Source organism: Procambarus clarkii, chromosome 12 (assembly GCF_040958095.1).
Source record: "Procambarus clarkii isolate CNS0578487 chromosome 12, FALCON_Pclarkii_2.0, whole genome shotgun sequence".
NCBI classification, from domain to species: Eukaryota; Metazoa; Arthropoda; class Malacostraca; order Decapoda; family Cambaridae; genus Procambarus; species Procambarus clarkii.
The window spans coordinates 19,781,358-19,802,885 of NC_091161.1; the positions used below are offsets into that span (position 1 = coordinate 19,781,358).

Below are 21,528 nucleotides of genomic sequence, written 5' to 3' on the forward strand. Positions count from 1 at the left end.
TGTATAATAATTTATGGTTATTCACTAATCATTATTAGTCACCATAATTAATTCTACTTTAATCATCTATTTATTCGTTATAATGAGCTACTAGGCTTCCTCATTTAAGGATTATCAATTATTAATTCATTAATTATGACTATTATTAATTAATTATTTGGTTTAAATAATTAATTATTATTATTATTATAAAATAAACAAGTCCCCCACTCAGTGAGCGTTTTCTTCCAACCGCAGAAATCCCTTTATTCATTAATAGGCATAGGTATACGCAACATTGTGCTGGAAGTACAAACTGTGAGTAAAAAACTGGCTACAAGTTTATCTAATACCCGCACCTCACAGGCTTCACGAAAAAATTAACAAGTAATAAATAGTATGACAATGTAGAGTTAAAGACCACAAAGGAAAATTAAAACAGGAAATTACTTAAGCACTTCCTTGTTAATCAACACATCAACGGGCTCACCATAGCCCGTGCTACTTGGAACTTTGTTCTAGGTAACGAATCTTTAACAACAACAACAAAGTATATTATGACGTGTTGATTATCACGAAAGTGCTTAAGTAAGTTCCTGTTTGATTTTTCCTTTGTTCAATAAGCGGCAATATAAAAGAGAGAACAGGCGATTGTTTTCACTCATAGTGTAATAAACCCCACGGACCCGCCCACCCGCTGAAGCCGTAAATGCCAACCATTACTTCCGTTTAAAATTAAGCCGGAAAAATCCTCAGGTTTATCGGGGATGGGGGAGGCCTTTGAGCAACCGCCGACTTCCTGTCCCGTCGAGGCCATCAGAGATGGTCGCCCACAGGCAAATTCATGTAAAACATGTATGTGTGCGCATTAAATATTTTTATTTATTATTTGCAGAATTTAGGATGCAGGATTTAGCTGTTAGCTCTTGGACCCCGCCTTTCTAAGCGTCGGTTGTCTAATGTACCGACTCTCGACCTCTTTTCCTCCATCATATCTTAACAACATATATTTTTATCTAACACACACAGCCCCAGGATGCAGCCTGTAGCAGCTTTCTAACTTCCAGATTCCAATTTACTGCAAGGTGAATAGGGCATTAGTGTGTGTGTTTGTGTGTACTTACCTAGTTGTGCTTGCGGAGGTTGAGCTCTTGCTCTTTAGTCCCGCCTCTCAACAGTCAATCATCTGATGTACAGCCTGTCTTAGCCTACTGGGCTCTGTCATATCTTCACTTGAAGCTGAGTATGGAGTCAGCCTCCACCACATCACTGCCTAATGCATTCCATTTGTCTATTACTCTGACACTGAAAAATTCTTTCTAACGTCTCTATGGCTCATGTGGGCACTCAGTTTCCACCTGTATCCCCTAGTGCGTGTGTCCCTTGTGTTAAATAGTCTGTCTTTATCAATTCATAATAAATGAACTAAACTAAACTTTATCAATTCCTCTGAGAATCTTGTATGTCGTGATCATGTCCCCTCTAACTCTTCTGTCTCCCAGTGACGTGAAGTTTAATTCCCGTAGTCTCTCCTCGTAATTAATTATATTTGTCAATTTAGCTTCATTAAGAATAATTTTGCGGTTAGTAGGATCTCTTTAACTGAAAGGTTTGTTGTTCTTTACTGTTTCTATAGAAACTGTAATTACCCTTTCTAGTAGACGTCAATCTTTGAGCTGTTATAAACTTACACAAATTTCTAAAGGCAGTTCTTATGTTGGCCAATCTAACATATGCCGCTGATGATATCCTTTTGATGTGGGCCTCTGGGGACAGGTTTGGTGTGATATCAACCCCCGAGATGTTTGTCTCTATTTGATTCTTGCAGGATTTCCCCTCCCAGATGATACCTTGTGTTCAGCCTCCTGCTCCCTTCGCCTAATTTCATCACCTTACACTTTCCAGAGTTGAACTTCAGCAGCCATTTTCTAGACCATTTCTCCAGTTTATCCAGGTCATCCTGTAGTCTCTGTCTATCTTCATCCGTCTTGATTCTTCTCATAATTTTTGCATCATCAGCAAACATCGAGAGGAATGAGTCTATACCCTTTGGAAGATCGTTCACATATATTAGAAACAGGATGGGTCCAAGTACTGAGCCCTGTGGGACTCCGCTGGTGACATCTCGCCACTCTGATGTCTTCCCCCTCACCGTTACTCGCTGTTTCCTGTTGCTTAAGTACTCCCTTATCCACTGGAGCACCTTCCCTTTTACTCCTGCCTGTTGCTCCAACTTTTTTAACAGCCTTTTATGGGGTACTGTGTCGAAGGCTTTTTGGCAATCCAGGAAAATGCAGTCGGCCCACCCTTCTCTTTCCTGCCTAATTTTCGTTGCCTGGTCATAAAATTCTATTAACCCTGTGAGGCACGATTTACCATCTCTGAACCCATGTTGGTGGTGCGTTACAAAGTTATTTCCCTCCAGATGCTCTACGAGCCTTTTCCTCACGATCTTCTCCAGCACTTTGCATGGTATACAAGTTAAGGAAACTGGCCTGTAATTCAGTGCCTCTTGCCTGTCACCCTTTTTGTATATTGGGACCACGTTAGCTGTCTTCCAACTTTCTGGTAAGTCTCCTGTTTCCAGTGACCTGTTATACACCATAGAGAGTGGCACACTTAGTGCTTCTGCACCTTCCTTTAGTATCCATGGTACTATCCATGGTACCATGTGTGTGTGTGTGTGTGTGTGTGTGTGTGTGTGTGTGTGTGTGTGTGTGTGTGTGTGTGTGTGTGTGTGTGTGTGTGTGTGTTTACTAGTTGTGTTTTTACGGGGGTTGAGCTTTGCTCTTTCGGCCCGCCTCTCAACTGTCAATCAACTGTTTACTAACTACTTTTTTTTTTTTTTTTTTTTTTTTCCAACACCACACACACCCCAGGAAGCAGCCCGTGACAGCTGACTAACTCCCAGGTACCTATTTACTGCTAGGTAACAGGGGCATTCAGGGTGAAAGAAACTTTGCCCATTTGTTTCTGCCTCGTGCGGGAATCGAACCCGCGCCACAGAATTACGAATCCTGCGCGCTATCCACCAGGCTACGAGGCCCCCCTGTGTGTGTGTGTGTGTGTGTGTGTGTGTGTGTGTGTGTGTGTGTGTTTACTAGTTGTGTTTTTACGGGGGTTGAGCTTTGCTCTTTCGGCCCGCCTCTCAACTGTCAATCAACTGTTTACTAACTACTTTTTTTTTTTTTTTTTTTTTCCCACACCACACACACACACCCCAGGAAGCAGCCCGTGACAGCTAACTAACTCCCAGGTACCTATTTACTGCTAGGTAACAGGGGCATTCAGGGTGAAAGAAACTTTGCCCATTTGTTTCTGCTTCGTGCGGGAATCGAACCCGCGCCACAGAATTATGAATCCTGCGCGCTATCCACCAGGCTATATCCACCAGGCTACTATCCACCAGGCTATATCCACCAGGCTACGAGGGCCCCCCCTGTGTGTGTGTGTGTGTGTGTGTGTGTGTGTGTTTACTAGTTGTGTTTTTACGGGGGTTGAGCTTTGCTCTTTCGGCCCGCCTCTCAACTGTCAATCAAACTGTTTACTAACTACTTTTTTTTTTTTTTTTTTCCCACACCACACACACACACCCCAGGAAGCAGCCCGTGACAGCTGACTAACTCCCAGGTACCTATTTACTGCTAGGTAACAGGGGCATTCAGGGTGAAAGAAACTTTGCCCATTTGTTTCTGCCTCATGCGGGAATCGAACCCGCGCCACAGAATTACGAATCCTGCGCGCTATCCACCAGGCTACGAGGCCCCCCTGTGTGTGTGTGTGTGTGTGTGTGTGTGTGTGTGTGTGTGTGTGTCTTCTCACCTATTTGTGCTTGCAGGTGTTGAGCTCTGGCTCTATGGTCCCCACCTCTCAACCGTCAATCAACTGGAGTACAGATTCCTCAGCCTACTGGGTTCTATCATATCTACATTTGAAGCTGTGTATGGAGTCAGCCTCCACCACATCACTTCCTAATGCATTCCATTTATTAACTACTCTGGCTGTGTTAGGTAGCACCGTTATGTTGCAGCGAGTCTCCGGTACTCGTCCATTTTGTACTAACAAAATTTATTTTAATGTCTTTATGGCTCATTTGGGCAATTTCCACCTGAGACCTGACCTGAGATACTATTGTGTTCTCACCAATTTGTAGTCACCTAACAGTGCCTGGTGGACCGAGCGTTGACTCTTGTATCCCGCCTTTCTAGACATCGGTTGTCTATAGCAATGACTCCGGTGTGTGTGTGTGTGTTTGTGTGTAATTACCTAAGTGTAGTTACAGTATGCGAGCTACGCTCGTGGTGTCCCGTCTTCCCAGCACTCTTTGTCATATAACGCTTTGAAACTACTGACGGTCTTGGCCTCCACCACCTTCTCACCTAACGTGTTCCAACCGTCTACCACTCTGTTTGTGAAAGTGAATTTTCTTATATTTCTTTGGCATCTGTGTTTAGCTAGTTCAAATCTATGACCTCAGGAAATCTTCCCTATCGATTTTATCAATTCCTATTACTATTTTGTACGTAGTGATTATTTCATCTCTTTTTCTTCTGTCTTCTAGTTTTGGCATATTTAATGCCTCTAACCTCTCCTCGTAGCTATTTCCCTTCAGCTCTGGGAGCCACTTAGTAGTATGTCTGTCTTGATACCGTGTGTGCGTCTTAATTCCGCGTCTCCGGGACTCATCCAACATTATTCACATGGTGCTGCTCACGTGACACCACCCAACAGGTGGTGTTAGGAAGATGGGTTGATGATGGGAGGGCAGAGGAGGAAGATGGGTTGATGATGGGAGGGCAGAGGAGGAAGAGAAGATGTAGAGGCACAGGTGGAGTGAAAGTTTAGAAATGGGAAATATAGTAAAAGTTATGATAGGAGGCGCGCTGACCGCCTTGCTGACACGACGTGTGTGTGTTGTAGCTAAGTTTACTGTCTCTTGTCAAACAGCTGCGAGTGAATGTGAGGCTCCTCACATACTTCAGTACACATACGGATGTATATGTATGAATACTGTGTAGTTGTGGGGTAATTCCTCGCAGGGAGTATTGTGCTTTTTAATTTATTTAATTATTAATTTTAGTTTATTGAACTTTCTTCAATATTAAATTATTTCTTCAAGATGGACTGTATTTTAATATTTTTCTTGCTAGGTGTTTTACCTGAACTCAAGTAGAGGGGGGTTAATGGTACATAGTTTATACCATTATTGGTGAATATAAAAAAACTACAGTATAACGTGTTAGTACTATCGTAAAATTATAATGTTATATTGTAACTTTATATTAATTAGTATAAAAGATTATATTAGTAAGTTAATCACAGGCCTCAGCTGTATGGATGTGTGAGAGCTGATCCTCCAACACCATTCTTTGGTTGCCACAAGTGCTCCAGGAGCGAGGTTAATGGTGGCTGTTCAGAGTATGTAGATGTTAAAGCTCTCAGTAACTTCTCCCCCTTGAACCACACACCTGCGAAATGATTACAGAATACTAAACTGCATCCACAAATGTGTTATATAACGAGGAAACTTTATGTTACTAGTAAACCTTGCTTACCCTTGTGGTTGGTTTTTCTTTCCTCATAACCTGACTATGCGATATATAACTATAATTATAATGGCCAACATAAATTATGTTAAATTTTATTCTATTTGTAGACCGAATGCAATACTTCCCAAGGCAGTGAGATCTTCGCTTGATCGGAAACTTAGAGGTTCCTTTGTGGAAGGGTGTAAGATCTACTCGTGGCAATTTGAGCTGCTCTCTGTGTTGTGGCCTTTGGTTTGTTTACATTCAATGACTCAACTCGCTGCCTCCTCCTCAGGCGTCCGAAGAATAGGGGATCCTAATTTGTCTATTAAGATAAATGAGAGGTAACCTATACTTTTATTGATGAAAAATTAATAGATCCAGTCATCTAATAGATATTAGATCCAGTCATAGTGAACACTTTTTTAATATTTTTAATCACTAGACTGTTGTTTTAAAGATACGAGATGTGTTAAATGGGAGTTGGAACGTGAGGTCACAAATAGCCCCATTCTCTTTTTTTACTGTCTAACTAAAGTAAATTAATAACATATTATGACCGTTACTCTGTTATTATATATTAGTGTTTTATGTGTCGGATTTCCGACAGTAGCACTCAGATGCGTCCATACATATTTCGATCTTCTGTTAAAGGGTCATTATTATTATTAATATTATTATTATTAATACTAGCAGTACCCGGCCACGTTGCTGTATGCGTTGCTGAGCCACAGCAACCTTCCCTGTCCCCCAGTCCTCCCCACCATTACCCCCTCACCCATCTCCTCGGCCTCCCAACCATTCCCCACTCCACCATCCTCTCTTCCTTCCCACCATACCCTACTCCCCTGTCCCTTTGTCCTCCCCACAATTCTCCATTCCCCCATCCCCTCGTCCCCATCATCCCAAACTCCCCCGTCCCTCGTCCTTCCTCACCATTACCCGCTCCTTTGTCCCCTCATCCTCCCCACCATCTCTAACTTCTGTCCTCTTGTCATCCCCAATATTCCCCACTCCCTCGTCCTTTGCCTTCCCAAATGGTCTGATGTTCTCATCAGAAAATTGGGAACATCAAGTGATCTGATGTTCCCATCACTGAAATAAAAAAAAAACAGTTAAAAATGAAATGAAAATATGAAAAAAAAATATATATACTCACGAAATGAACGGTATGGTAAACAACACAGGTCAATTCCTACGCAATTCACACAAAATAATTACAATCAAAATGAAAATAAATAAAAATCTATGAAAATTCTATTTAACAATACAATCAGAAACGCTGAAATGGAATTGTAACATATTTATTATAGCATGTGTATTGCTCTTACATGCAACAGATGGCGCTGTTTTTCAAAAAAGCATAGTTTTATCGGTTACAGGTGCGGCATCTATACTTATACTAACGAAATGAATGGCATGGTAAACAACACAGCTCAATTCCAACACAATGTCACACATAATAATTAAATAAAAAATAAAATATATCGAAATCTATGAAAATAAAATATATCAATGTAATCGGAAACACTGAAAGGGAATTTGTGACATATTTAGTATACCGTGCATGTTGCTATTATGTGCAACAGATGGCGCTGTTTTTCAAAAACGTATGTTTTTATCTGTCACAGGGGTGGCATCGATATAGTAGGTATATGAAAAGACGCGCCTATTCGAATGCAACGTTCTATCAAAATTTCAAAGCAATCGGTGAAGAACATTTTGAGATTGCAGCATGTGTTGCCCTTACGTCCAACAGATGGCGCTGTTTTTCAAAAAAAGCATGTTTTTTCCTGTCACGGGTGAGGCATGTATATAATAGATATATAAAAAGACGCGCCTATTCGAATGCAACGTTGTGTCAAAATTTAAAAAAAATCGGTAAAGAGGTTTCAAAGATTTCCTTCACATGGAAAAACACATGAAAAACAGTTTTTCAGAAAAAACATGTTTTTTATCTGTCACAGACGTGACATCTATATAGTATGTATATAAATCCTGGCCGGAGGCGAATGGAACGTTGCGTGAAAATTTCAAAGCAATCGGTGATGAACTTTCGGAGATTAGCGATTTTGAACAAACGAACATCTCCTTTTTTATTTATATAGATTATTATTATTATTACTAGCAGTGCCCGGCCACGCGTTGCTGTGGCTCAGCAACGCGTGAGTGTTGCTGACTCACAGCAACCTTCGCTGTCCCCCAGTCCTCCCAACCATTCCCCACTCCACCATCCCCTCGTCCTCCCCACTATTCCCCACTCCACCATCCCCTCTTCCTTCCCGCCATGCCCCACTCCCCTGTCCCTCTGTTCTCCCCCACCATTCTCCATTCCCCCATCCCCTCGTCCCCACCATCCTAAACTCCGCCGTCCCCTCGTCCTTCCCCATCATTACCCCCCTCTCTTGTCCCCTCGTCCTCCCCACCATCTCTCATTTCCGTCCCCTCGTTATCCCCACCATTTCCCAATCCCTCGTCCGATGCCTTCCCAAATGATCTGATGATCCCATCAGAAAATTGGGAACATCAAGGGATCTGATGTGCCCATCACTGAAATATAAAAAAAGTTAAAAAATGAAATGAAAATATGAAAAATTAATTAAAAAACTAAGCAATACTCACAAAATGAACGGTATGGTAAACAACACAGCTCAATTCACACAAAATAATTAAATCAAAATGAAAATTATCAAAATCTTTAACAAATTCTATTTATCAATGTAACCAGAAACGCTGAAATGGAATTGTAACATATTTAGTTTAGCTTGTGTATTGCTCTTACATGCAACAGATGGCACTGTTTTTCAAGAAAGCATAGTTTTACCTGTCACAGGTGTGGCATCTATACTTATACTTACGAAATGAATGGTATTGTAAACAACACAGCTCAATTCCAACACAATGTCACACATAATAATTCAATAAAAAATAAAATATAATGAAATCTGTGAAAATAAAATATATCAATGAAATCGGAAACATTGAAATGGAATTCGTGACATATTTAGTATGCCGTGCATGTTGCTATTATATGCAACTGATGGCGCTGTTTTTCAAACACGTATGTTTTTATCTGTCACAGGGGTGGCATCGATATAATAGGTATATGAAAAGATGTGCCTATTCGAATGCAACGTTGTATCAAAATTTCAAAGCAATCGGTGAAGAACTATTTGAGATTACAGCATGTGTTGCCCTTACTTCCAACTGATGGCGCTGTTTTTCGAAAAAAGCATGTTTTTTTTCCTCTCACAGGTAAGGCATGTATATAATAGATATATAAAAACACGCGCCTATTCGAATGTAACGTTGTGTCAAAATTTCAAAACAATCGGTAAAGAGGTTTCAAAGATTTCCTTCACATGGAAAAACACATGAAAACACAGTTTTTTCAGAAAAAGCATGTTTTTTATCCGTCACAGACGTGACATCTATATAGTATGTATATAAAAATTTGTTTGGATGCGAATCGAACGTTGTGTGAAAATATAAAAGCAATCGGTGAAGAACTTTCGGATATTAGCGATTTTGAACAAACGAACATTTCCATTTTTATTTATATAGATTATTATTATTATTATTACATTTGTATTACAAAAATTTTTCCCTTCACCTCACTGGTTGCTCGGTTCCCTCACTGTTGTCAATGATTTCCACCCCCTGGTTGCTCACTGTTCCCACTGGTGGCTTCCCACACTAACCGTCACTGATTTCTCCTCACTTACCTGACTTGTGTGCGTGAGGCACCTTGAGCACCAGTGTGAAGCACCGTCACTCTCATACTGTCCCCTAATGTCCTTATGAACGTCACTCACATACTGTCCCATAATGCCCTCATAACCGTCATTCACATACTGTCCCATAATGCCCTCATAACCGTCACTCACATACTGTCCCATAATGCCCTCATAACCGTCACTCACATATTGTCCCATAATGCCCTCAAAGCCGTCACTCACATACTGACCCATAATAGCGAGTCCTTGTTGGTTTCAATCATGGAATTAACGTGAGACTTGCTAGAATGTTTTATGAATCATTTATACGCTCCGTGATTGACTACAATGCTCTACATCTCACACTGTATACTGACAAAGAGCTGAAATCTCTTGAATTTTTGCAAAATGAAGCTATGCGTCTCATCCTTGGGGCTCCAAAGTCCACGAGAATAGTTAATATTAGAGCAGAGTTAAAATTACCTACTATAAGTGAGAGAATTTTTTCCATTAGCACAGTTTTCGGCGTGAAGGCAATGAATAGATTTAGACAACACATGAAGTTTCAAGCTAAACTTTCTAATATGCTGCACTCACCTGAGGTCTATAGAAGAAGAACGAAATCTGATTATGTATTTTGGTTCTACAAGGTAGCCAACTTCATCAAAATATTAAATATTTATCCAACACAATTAATGATTAATCAACCAATTACTCCATGGCATAACTGGGATCTATCAGTTGATTTTGTAAATGCACCCAAGAAAGATAGTGTGCACTCTACATTATTAAAACAGTTAACACTGAAAAGCATCACTGAAAGTACTCAGAGTATGGGTAACGATGTGTATCAGTGCTATACCGACGGCTCTGTAAAAGAAGGTGGACGATGTACCAGATGTGCATGTAATATATTTGAACAATCTTCTCTCGTACATACAGCAATGAAGCTCGTCAATGACTTGGCAAGTACAACTCAGAACTTGCAGGCATATACCTTGCCACTAAATTTTTAAAAGACAAAGGCAGTGGACTTATATACTGTGACTCGCAGAATGCACTCCTGGCATTGAACTCACATAGTAGTGACACCCAGAAAATAGTGATATTCGAATGAATGTTTTAGCTGCTAAAGAAAACAGATTTGAAATTAAATTCCTATGGATACCATCACATGTTGGCATCTCAATGCATGACAATGTTGATATGCTTGCAAAGACAGCCTGTAGAAAACCAGTGGAAGATATAGATATGGGTGTTTCATTAGCAGTGACAAAGAGAATACTTAACAAATATCTAATGAAAATCTCACCGACCTAACAAAATCACAAAGACCGCAAAGTTGTAGCATTAAATATTATGATAGATATCGTGAGGAGAAATTCACATATGGGACTAATAGAACAAGAACCCGGCAATGTGATGTTATAGTGGCCAGAATACGCCTGGGATATAGACGTATCTGGCAGCTTTCTCAAAACCCAAATGTCGAGTACACAATGTGTCAACTTTGTGAAAGAGAAAACATGCACTCTCTTGAACATTATATTGTAGAGTGTCCAATACTGACTGACTTTCGCCCTCCTGGGCTAAGGTATGCTGAGCTGTGTAATTACTATATGAGTACTGAAACACTTGATGATATATTGGAATTGTACCCAAGATTAACCATGTAATGTATCAATTATACAATGTATGAATGTGATGTAATTATATAATCTGAGCTTGTAAAAGCTCCTTAATCACCTTCAGTGATTAAATGCTTAATTGCACACTAATTTCTCTATTAGCTATCTTACCCATTAAGAGTAATAGAGACAAATGTATGTGAATGCATGTGTGTGTATATATGTATAAGTAAGTATATGTGTGTGAGTATGCATATGTATGTGTATAAAGTATATATGGAAGCTGATCAGAATTACATTTCACTTTGTAAATGCACATTAATGACACTATGTAAAAAACACACCGAACACTTTATAAAGGGCATTCGTAAATCTGTGTATCTATGTATTTACGTATGTAGGTTAGCTTAGCATTTTAAAAGCACCGAATCACCTTCTGTGGTTGAGTGTTCAATAAACCCTTGAACTATATGTTTAACACTTCTCTAACCCTGTCCATGGAGGACAGAAGAAAATGTTTATATGCTGATTACCATTGTAAATGTGTGGCCACGTCTGTGGTAGAAAAAAAATGCCCTTATAACCGTCACTCACATATTGTCCCATAATGCCCTCATAACCGTCACTCACATATTGTCCCATAATGCCCTCATAACCGTCACTCACATATTGTTCCATAATGCCCTCATAACCGTCACTCATATATTGTCCCATAATGCCCTCATAACCGTCACTCACATATTGTCCCATAATGCCCTCATAACCGTCACTCACATATTGTTCCATAATGCCCTCATAACCGTCACTCACATATTGTCCCATAATGCCCTCATAACCGTCACTCACATATTGTCCCATAATGCCCTCATAACCGTCACTCACATATTGTTCCATAATGCCCTCATAACCGACACTCACATATTGTCCCATAATGCCCTCATAACCGTCACTCACATATTGTCCCATAATGCCCTCATAACCGTCAATCATATATTGTCCCATAATGCCCTCATAACCGTCACTCACATATTGTCCCATAATGCCCTCATAACCGTCACTCACAGGCATGCACCATGTGGAAAAATATGAGTGAAACGAGATATGTTTCTAATATCCCGGTGGGGGAGTAACCTCCAGTCCTGCTATCACAGACTACGAACACTTATCACACACTCCAGTGACTCCCCACCCCCCGACTCCAGTGACTCCCTCCACCCGACTCCAGTGACTCCCTCCACCCGACTCCAGTGACTCCCCCCACTCGCCTCCAGTGACTTCCCCCACCCGACTCCAGTGACTCCTCCCATCCGACTCCAGTGACTCCCTCCACTCGACTCCAGTGACTCCCCCCACCCGACTCCAGTCACTCCTCCCACCCGACTCCAGTGACTCCTCCCACCCGAATCCAGTGACTCCTCCCACCCGACTCCAGTGACTCCTTCCACCCGACTCCAGTGACTCCCCCTACCCGATTCCAGTGACTCCCCCTGCCCGACTCCAGTGACTCCTCCCACCCGACTCCAGCGACTCCCCCCACCCGACTCCAGTGACTCCCCCCACCCGACTCCAGTGACTAATCCCTCCCGACTCCAGTGATTCCTCCCACCCGACTCCAGTGACTCCTCCCTCCCGACTCCAGTCACTCCCCCCACCCGACTCCAGTGACACCTTCCACCCGACTCCAGTGACTCCCCCCACCCGACTCCAGTGACTCCTCCCTCCCGACTCCAGTGACTCCCCCCACCCGACTCCAGTGACACCTTCCACCCGACTCCAGTGACTCCCCCCACCCGACTCCAGTGACTAATCCCACCCGACACCAGTGACTCCTCCCACCTGACTCCAGTGACACCTTCCACCCGACTCCAGTGACTCCCCCCACCCGACTCCAGTGACTCCTCCCTCCCGACTCCAGTGACCCCCCACCCGACTCCAGTGGCACCTTCCACCCGACTCCAGTGACTCCCCCCACCCGACTCCAGTGACTCCTCCCTCCCGACTCCAGTTGCTCCCTCCACCCGACTCCAGTGACTCCCTCCACCAGACTCCAGTGACTCCTTCTACCCGATTCCAGTGACTCTTCCCACCCGACTCCAGTGACTCCCACCCGACTCCAGTGACTCCCCCCACCCGACTCTAGTGACTCCCCCACCCGACTCCAGTGACTCCCCCCACCCGACTCCAGTGACTAATCCCACCCGACTCCAATGATTCCTCCCACCCGACTCCAGTGACTCCTCTCACCCGACTCCAGTGACACCTTCCACCCGACTCTAGTGACTCCCCCAACCCGACTCCAGTGACTCCCCCACCCGACTCCAGTGACTCCTCCCTCCCGACTCCAGTGAATCCCCCCACCCGACTCCAGTGACTCCCCCCCACCCGACTCCAGTGACTCCTCCCTCCCAACTCCAGTGTCTCCCCCCACCCGACTCCAGTGACACCTTCAACCCGACACCTGTGACACCTTCCACCGGACTCCAGTGACTCCTCCCACCCGATTCCAGTGACTCCCCCTCCCGACTCCAGTGACTCCTCCCACCCGACTCCAGTGACTCCCTCCACCCGACTCCTCTAACCCGACTCCAGTGACTCCCTCCACCCGACTCCAGTGACTCCTCTAACCCGACTCCAGTGACTCCCTCCACCCGACTCCAGTGACTCCTCTAACCCGACTCCAGTGACTCCCTCCACCCGACTCCAGTGACTCCTCTAACCCGACTCCAGTGACTCCCTCCACCCGACTCCAGTGACTCCTCTAACCCGACTCCAGTGACTCCTGTTACTGTACGTACGCACCGCTCGTAATATCGTGTTAGGTATAATCTAAGGATACTGACCGTATCTAAATATGATGTACAAGGGTGCCCCGCGATACAGTACAAGAGAAAAAAAATAACACCAGGCTATAAACATAGGCAAAATTTATATATATAGCATAATATATATATTCAAAAACTAAAAGCATGTAATATTAATACTATCAAACATGGCAATCACTTTGAATAACACTGGTGAATTAATGGCTAAATAATTAAATTTATGCTACCTTACTACAACAGAACAAAACACTTAACATAATATGTTTCCCAGGCGAGTCTCCCAGCTGACTGAGCTCTCTCCCCATCACTACCCATAATTCTCTCTCCCTCCGCCTTCATCCAGGATGATGGATGGTTAATAAGGACTTTTTAATATTTATAATAATTGAAACAAACAATCGTTCTCAAATATATCAGAATGTAACTATAATATAATTGTCACATACACATAATATAAGTAACAATGCCACACACTTAATCACAGGAAATTAACAATAATATAAATGTTAAAAGGTGACATCTGAAACTCCCAGAACTGAACAGGTCCAGCATTCTAATCTTGAAACTGACAGGTATTAAACGTGACTAGAGGAAACCCGCTCCTGCTCCACTGTGTTGCCAAAACATATGATACATTTAAAAAATATATATACATATACAGATAAATGAAGGAATTGAACTTAATAAGTTTTATCATGAATTTATGGAAGTATCCAACTAGGGATACGTAACAACTCCCCCACACGACTCCTCCCACCAGACTCCAGAGACTCCTCCAACCCGACTCCGGTGACTACTACCACCAGACTCCAATGACTACTACCACCCGACTCCAGTGACTCTCCCCCCCCCGACTCCAGTGACATCCCCCCCCCCCCGACTCTTCCCACCAGACTCCAATGACTCCTCCCACCCGACTCCAGTGATTCCTCCCACCCGACTCTAGTGACTCCTCTCACCCGACTCCAGTGACTCCTCCCATCCGACTCCAGTGACTCCTCCCACCCGACTCCAGTGACTCCTCCGACCCGACTCCAGTGACTCCTCCCACCAGCCTCCAGGTGTACTCGTGGAACTCATATTCTTGCCCCCTTGCTGTCCGTACTGCTCCCTTTCTCCCTCTCCAGTATATGATAACGTAGTGATTCCGTCTTTCCATTGATGTTGGTACAACGCTTGTCTGCCTCATGGCACTCTCCTGCCTCTTCTTCCTTCCATATAACATAGGACATCTCCCTGTTTCATCTCTACTGAGAGCAGCTACAAACACTGGTGTTTGACGTGTTCTGTTGCAATATGGATGCACGCCTCGCCTCCCTGAGACTGGACATCAGTCGTGTGAGGAGAGTCACACCGGGTGACTGGTGCTGGGAACTCTAGTGGAAAGTCCACGTTGACTCACAGATCACAATGACTACACCAGCAGCCAGGTTAGCAGTGACCAATATTATATAATAAACTTGACCCATATGCACCAAACATTTATCCCATTTTATATATTTCACAACTGTTAACAATTTCTTGGATTTTACAACTGTTTGTTATAGAGTGGTAGTAACACCAGGGGTATATTGCTATACTGTGATAGTAACACCAGGGGGGTATATTGCTTTACTGTGATAGTAACACCAGGGGGGTATTTTGCTAAACTGCAGAATTAACACCAGGGGGGTATATTGTTATTCTGCAGAATTAACACCAGGGGTATATTGCTATATTGCAGAATTAACACCAGGAAAGGGGGGGGTATATTGCTATACTGCAGAATTAACACCAGAGGGGTGTGTTGCTATACTGAAGATTTAACACCAGGTGGAATATTGCTATACTGGAGAATTAACACCAGGTGGAATATTGCTATACTGGAGAATTAACACCAGGGGGTATATTGTTATACTGGAGAATAAACACCAGGGGGGGAATTGCTATACTGTTGTAGTAACACCAGGGGGGGAATATAGCGATACTGCGGAAATAACACCACGGGGAATATTACTAAACTGCAAGATTAACACCAGGGGGGAATATTTGCTAAATTGCAGAATTAACAACAGGGGGAATATTGCTATACGGTGGAGGTTATATCAAGGAATATACTGCTATGCTGTGATAGTAACTCTAAGGCGGTATACTCTGGTAGTAACAATATGGTGGAGAATTGTCATACTTTGATAGTAACACTAGGGGCGTATCCTGGTATACTGCGGTAGTAACACTAGGGGTTGAACCTGGTATACGGTGGTAGTAACACTAGGGGATGTATTGTTATACTGTGCTAGTAACACTAGGGGGTGTATACTGTGGTATTAACACTAGGGGGTGTATACTGTGGTAGTAACACTAGGGGGGTGTATACTGTGGTAGTAACACTAGGGGGTAGTATACTGTGGTTTTAACACTAGGGGGTGTATACTGTGGTAGTAACACTAGGGGGGTGTATACTGTGGTAGTAACACTAGGGGGGTGTATACTGTGGTAGTAACACTAGGGGGTGTATACTGTGGTAGTAACACTAGGGGGGTGTATACTGTGGTAGTAACACTAGGGGGGTGTATACTGTGGTAGTAACACTAGGGGGTGTATACTGTGGTAGTAACACTAGGGGGGTGTATACTGTGGTAGTAACACTAGGGGGGAGTATACTGTGGTAGTAACACTAGGGGGTGTATACTCTGGTAGTAACACTAGGGGGGTGTATACTGTGGTAGTAACACTAGGGGGGTGTATACTGTGGTAGTAACACTAGGGGGTGTATATTGTGATAGTGACACTATGGGGGTGTATTTTGTTGTAGTAACATGAGGGGGTGCATTGTTATACTGTGCTAGTAACACCAGGGCGTGTATTGTTATACTGTGGTAGTAACACTAAGGCGTGTATTGTTTTCTGTGGTAGTAACACTAGGGGGTGTATTGTTATGTGGTAGTAACACCAGGGGGGGTATACTGGTATACTGTTTAGTAACACCAGGGTTGAATACTGGTATACTGTGGTAGTAGTACTACTAGGGGGGGGTGCATACTGTGGTAGTAACACTAGGGGGTGTATACTGTGGTTGTAACATTAGGGTGTATGTACTGTGGTAGTACCACTAGGGGGGGCATAGTGTGGTAGTAGCACTAGGGGTGTTTACTGTGGTAGTAACACTAGGGGTGTATACTGTGGTAGTAACACTTGGGATGTATACTGTGGTAGTAACACTAGGGGTGTATACTTTGGTAGTAACACTATGGGGTGTATACTGTGGTAGTAACACTTGGGATGTATACTATGGTAGTAACACTAGGGAGGTATCCTAGTATCCTGTTGTAGTTACACTTGGGGTGAATTGTTAAACTGTGGTAGTAACACTTGTGGGTGTATTGTTATAATCTGGTAGTAACAATAGGGGGTATACGTTTATTTAAAAAAATACAATATAAGTTACATATACATAAGTGTTACAAGGCAATTATACATTACAATTCTTAGTGAACAAGTGTTTCAGTAGTACAGAACAAGATCTTTTAGAAAACCCCTATAAACGAGTTACAAAAATTGAAGAATAAACTTACATTAAAATACAGGGGAAAATATTACATTTATATATATTTTATATAAGCCGCAGTAAACCAATTTTCTATATCATCACCGAGCATGAGCCTTAAACCCCAAATGTTATACCTGATCCTGCCTCGCAAGAACTTCAATATTTTGTCTACTGAGTAACCTTCCTGCCTGCCTATCCACACACAAAAAATGTAATCAGAAAGTAACATAATTATTGTATTCCTAATTTTCTTGCATTTTATGTCAATATGAAACATTAAAAACCTCATTAACTCCACTCTAATACTTGGTCCACATAAATCTTTAAGAGTGTCTCTAATCCAGTTTACAAGAACAACTTTCTGCTTACAGAAATAAAATATATGCATATTATTCTCAATTTCAGTACATTGGTCACACCTATTGTCGTCTTTAATGCCCAACATCAACAACCTATCATTAGTAGGAAGGGTCTCATGAATATAGCGATACAATAGCTCACGTTGTTTTGGGGCAATAAATTTAACATAAAGGTTTGCCCATATTACTTGCCAGCTAAAGAGTGGATATGCCTCCTCTACTCTAGCAACTATATTTGGTAGTATAACATCATACACTTGTTTACTGTTCATCATTAAAAAACCTTCAATATTACAAATACGCCTGAGAACATCAATTGCACATGAATAAAAGTGCGGTGAAATAAAAGCAAGGTCAGTATACTCTGGCATATGTATCAAATAGCTAACACGTAAGTTACAATAGTAATGTCCTAGTGCATTTACACTATCCCTCTGCATTATCTCCTTTCTAAAAGTAACACATAAGATTGCCAATGACTTATGGTACACATTCAGTATTCCTATTCCACCGTTTTTCTTACCTTTACATAGGGTAGTTCGTTTAATTGGCTGGTATCTACCATACCATACATATCTAAAAATAGTTTTGTCAATCTCTATAGCACTTTTCTTGTCTATGGGAAAGCTGTGAGACAAATACCACACTTTAGACAAAATTTTGCAATTGATTATTACAGCCTTCTGAAACAGGGTCAATTTCCTATTTGACAACATATTCGTTGCAACTATTATATTCCCACATAGTACTTGCCAATTCGTAACCAATATTGTTTCATATGTTTTACACCAGCAAATCCCAAGAGCTTTAATAGACTCCACAACCTTGAACCATGAACCTGTCCAGTTAACCTTATTACACCAACTGCCAAGACCCATCATACACGTTTTGTTCTTGTTAATAACAGCACCTGTCGCTCGTTCAAAGTTGTCTAACTCATTCTGAACATTCACCACCGAGTCTTCTGTCGACACAAAAATAGTTGTATCATCTGCATAACCAACAACAGGAAGTGTCATTGCATTAGGAAGACGAGGTGGAACAATAAAGTCATTGCTTGTTATTGCCAAGTACAGTGGCTCTTGAAATATAACATACAAAATCATTGAAAGGGGACATCCCTGACGTACAGATCGTTCAACTGAAAAAGGTTTACTTAAGACTCCATTGATACAAACGCTGCTCCGACACTCTTTATAAAGCATACGGATCCAATCAATAAATTCTCGTGCCACTCCTACCCTATCCAATATTGCTAATACAAACTGAACATCAACACGGTCAAAGGCTTTCGACCAGTCCATGTTTATCATGGAGGAAGGAACATTATTCTCAGACACATAATACACAACATCCCTAATTACATTATTACAATTGATTATAGATCTTCCAGGCACACCACAAAACTGTTCCTTTGATAGAATTTTATCCATTGCAATCCTAAGTCTATTTGCCAACAGTTTCGATATTATTTTATAATCCTGGTTTAGTAGGGAAAGTGGCCTCCAGTTCGTTAGAATATGCAAATCACCCGTTTTCGGTATCATCTTAATAATCCCATGAGATTGTGACATGCTAAGCTTCCTATGCTGTATGCTATACTGCACCACTTGTACAAAGTCTTTACCAATGACATCCCATAGATAGAAATAAAATTCCGCCCGGAACCCATCACAGCCAGGTGATTTACCCTTCTTTAAACTCTTGACAACACTCCACACTTCCTGCTTATCTACATCTGCCAATAATGACGTGTTGTCATCCTGGGTTAAAACCCGTGTACATTTTCCAAGGAAATACTCCCGCATACCTTGGTCCACGTTCACTTTTTTGTACAATTTCTCTAATTCACCCCGAACATAATATACAATCCCATCCGTATTTGTCATATCCGTCCCATCACCTGCTTTAATACTAGTTACAAGTGCTGTACCCTTGTTATTCTTGACTTTACTTAACAAATAAGGAGAGAGTTTTTCCCCATACATCCTATCATTAATCTGGAGGCGAACATTGACTCCTTCAGATATTTCATCCCTCAATTTGTTAATTCTGTCTTTTAAACTGGTAATTTCCTCATACTTGTCTAGTCCCATATTGACCTTTACATAAAGTTGTTTTAGTCTTTGTTGGAATAAGTTTAACAGACCATATTTTTCAGCAGCCTTTCGTTTGGATACTTTCACGAAGAAACTTTTGCATGCAACTTTACACATGTCCCACCACTCCAATAGACATCTGAACTTACGTTTTTGCCCAACCAGATGTTCCCACAATACTTGAAAGTTATCAATTACATCTCTACTCTGCAACAGACTGCAATTGAGCTTCCATGACCCTGTCCCCACTTTAACCTGATCGTCAATAACAAGCTTCACCACAACCATACAGTGATCTGAAAAGCTGACCGGAACAGTACTGCAAGAACTAATTTTATCATGGAACGAGTGCATATATAATCTGTCAAGCCTAGAACCATAATTCTGGCGAACATATGTGTATTCATATACACCTCCGTTAATGCTATTTGCATCCTTTAGACCAATACATTTCAAAAGTGTAATTAAAGCAGGAGATACACATGCGTTCGACTGAATGCTACAATCTCTCATAGAAGTGACACAATTAAAGTCGCCACCAAAAATAACGTTACGCGTATCATTTCTGAAAAAATATAATAACTCGTTAGAGAACAAGTCCTCCCTCTCTTTCTTCCTGCGGGTGCCAGACGGAGCATACACATTAAGTACAGGAATTATTGTGTCAAAAAAGGAAATCCTAGCATATAAAACATTACCATTATCATCAATTTCAGTATTAAGAACCTTGATGTGGGCTTGCTTAGCAATCAATATCATCGTACCACCTTTCAACAAGGTCGTTGGATTTATCAATATTTCAAAGAAATCAAGCAGCACATCAAGTTTCTTAACATCTTGTACATTGTGTTCTTGCACTAAAAGTACATCCAAATTATGATATTTAAACAATGATAACAGCTGCAACTGTTTATTTCTACAATTGAGCCCATTAATGTTCAAAGTAGCACAATTAAAATTAATTGGCTTCACGAATGGAATTTGAAGAGAAACCAAAATTACCCTTTATCCGTCATTATCTCACTTGACACTATCTTAGTGTCATCTTTCCCTTTTCGAAGTTTAAGTTTAATATTTGCACTCGCGTCTTGTTATAATGTTGTTGTAACACCAGGGGGTATACTGTACTCACCTAGTTGTACTCACCTAGTTGTGTTTGCGGGGGTTGAGCTCTGGCTCTTTGGTCCCGCCTCTCAACCGTCAATCAACAGGTGTACAGATTCATGAGCCTAACGGGCTCTGTCATATCTACACTTGAAACTGTGTATGGAGTCAGCCTCCACCACATCACTTCCTAATGCATTCCATTTGTCAACCACTCTGACACTAAAAAAGTTCTTTCTAATATCTCTGTGGCTCATTTGGGCACTCAGTTTCCACCTGTGTCCCCTTGTGCGTGTTCCCCTTGTGTTAAATAGACTGTCTTTATCTACCCTATCAATCCCCTTTAGAATCTTGAATGTGGTGATCATGTCCCCCTAACTCTTCTGTCTTCCAGCGAAGTGAGGTTTAATTCCCGTAGTCTCTCCTCGTAGCTCATACCTCTCAGCTTGGGTACTAGTCTGGTGGCAAACCTTTGAACCTTTTCCAGTTTAGTCTTATCCTTGACTAGATATGGACTCCATGCTGGGGCTGCATACTCCAGGATTGGCCTGACATATGTGGTATACAAAGTTCTGAATGATTCTTTACACAAGTTTCTGAATGCCGTTCGTATGTTGGCCAGCCTGGCATATGCCGCTGATGTTATCCGCTTGATATGTGCTGCAGGAGACAGGTCTGGCGTGATATCAACCCCCAAGTCTTTTTCCTTCTCTGACTCCTGAAGAATTTCCTCTCCCAGATGATACCTTGTATCTGGCCTCCTG

The 21,528-nt window shown here is 41.9% G+C and overlaps 1 protein-coding gene across 1 annotated transcript; it reads right to left on the minus strand.

Annotated features, from left to right (window-relative positions):
* Positions 1-5,304: 5,304 nt before the first annotated feature.
* Positions 5,305-11,919, minus strand: LOC138363968 (collagen alpha-1(XXI) chain-like). The gene is made up of 3 exons (XM_069323421.1): positions 11,446-11,919; positions 9,233-9,469; positions 5,305-5,433 (listed from the first exon to the last, which is right to left on the minus strand). Exons 1-3 carry the CDS (start codon positions 11,917-11,919, stop codon positions 5,305-5,307), a joined length of 840 nt encoding a protein of 279 aa, XP_069179522.1.
* Between the last annotated feature and the right edge of the window lie 9,609 nt (positions 11,920-21,528).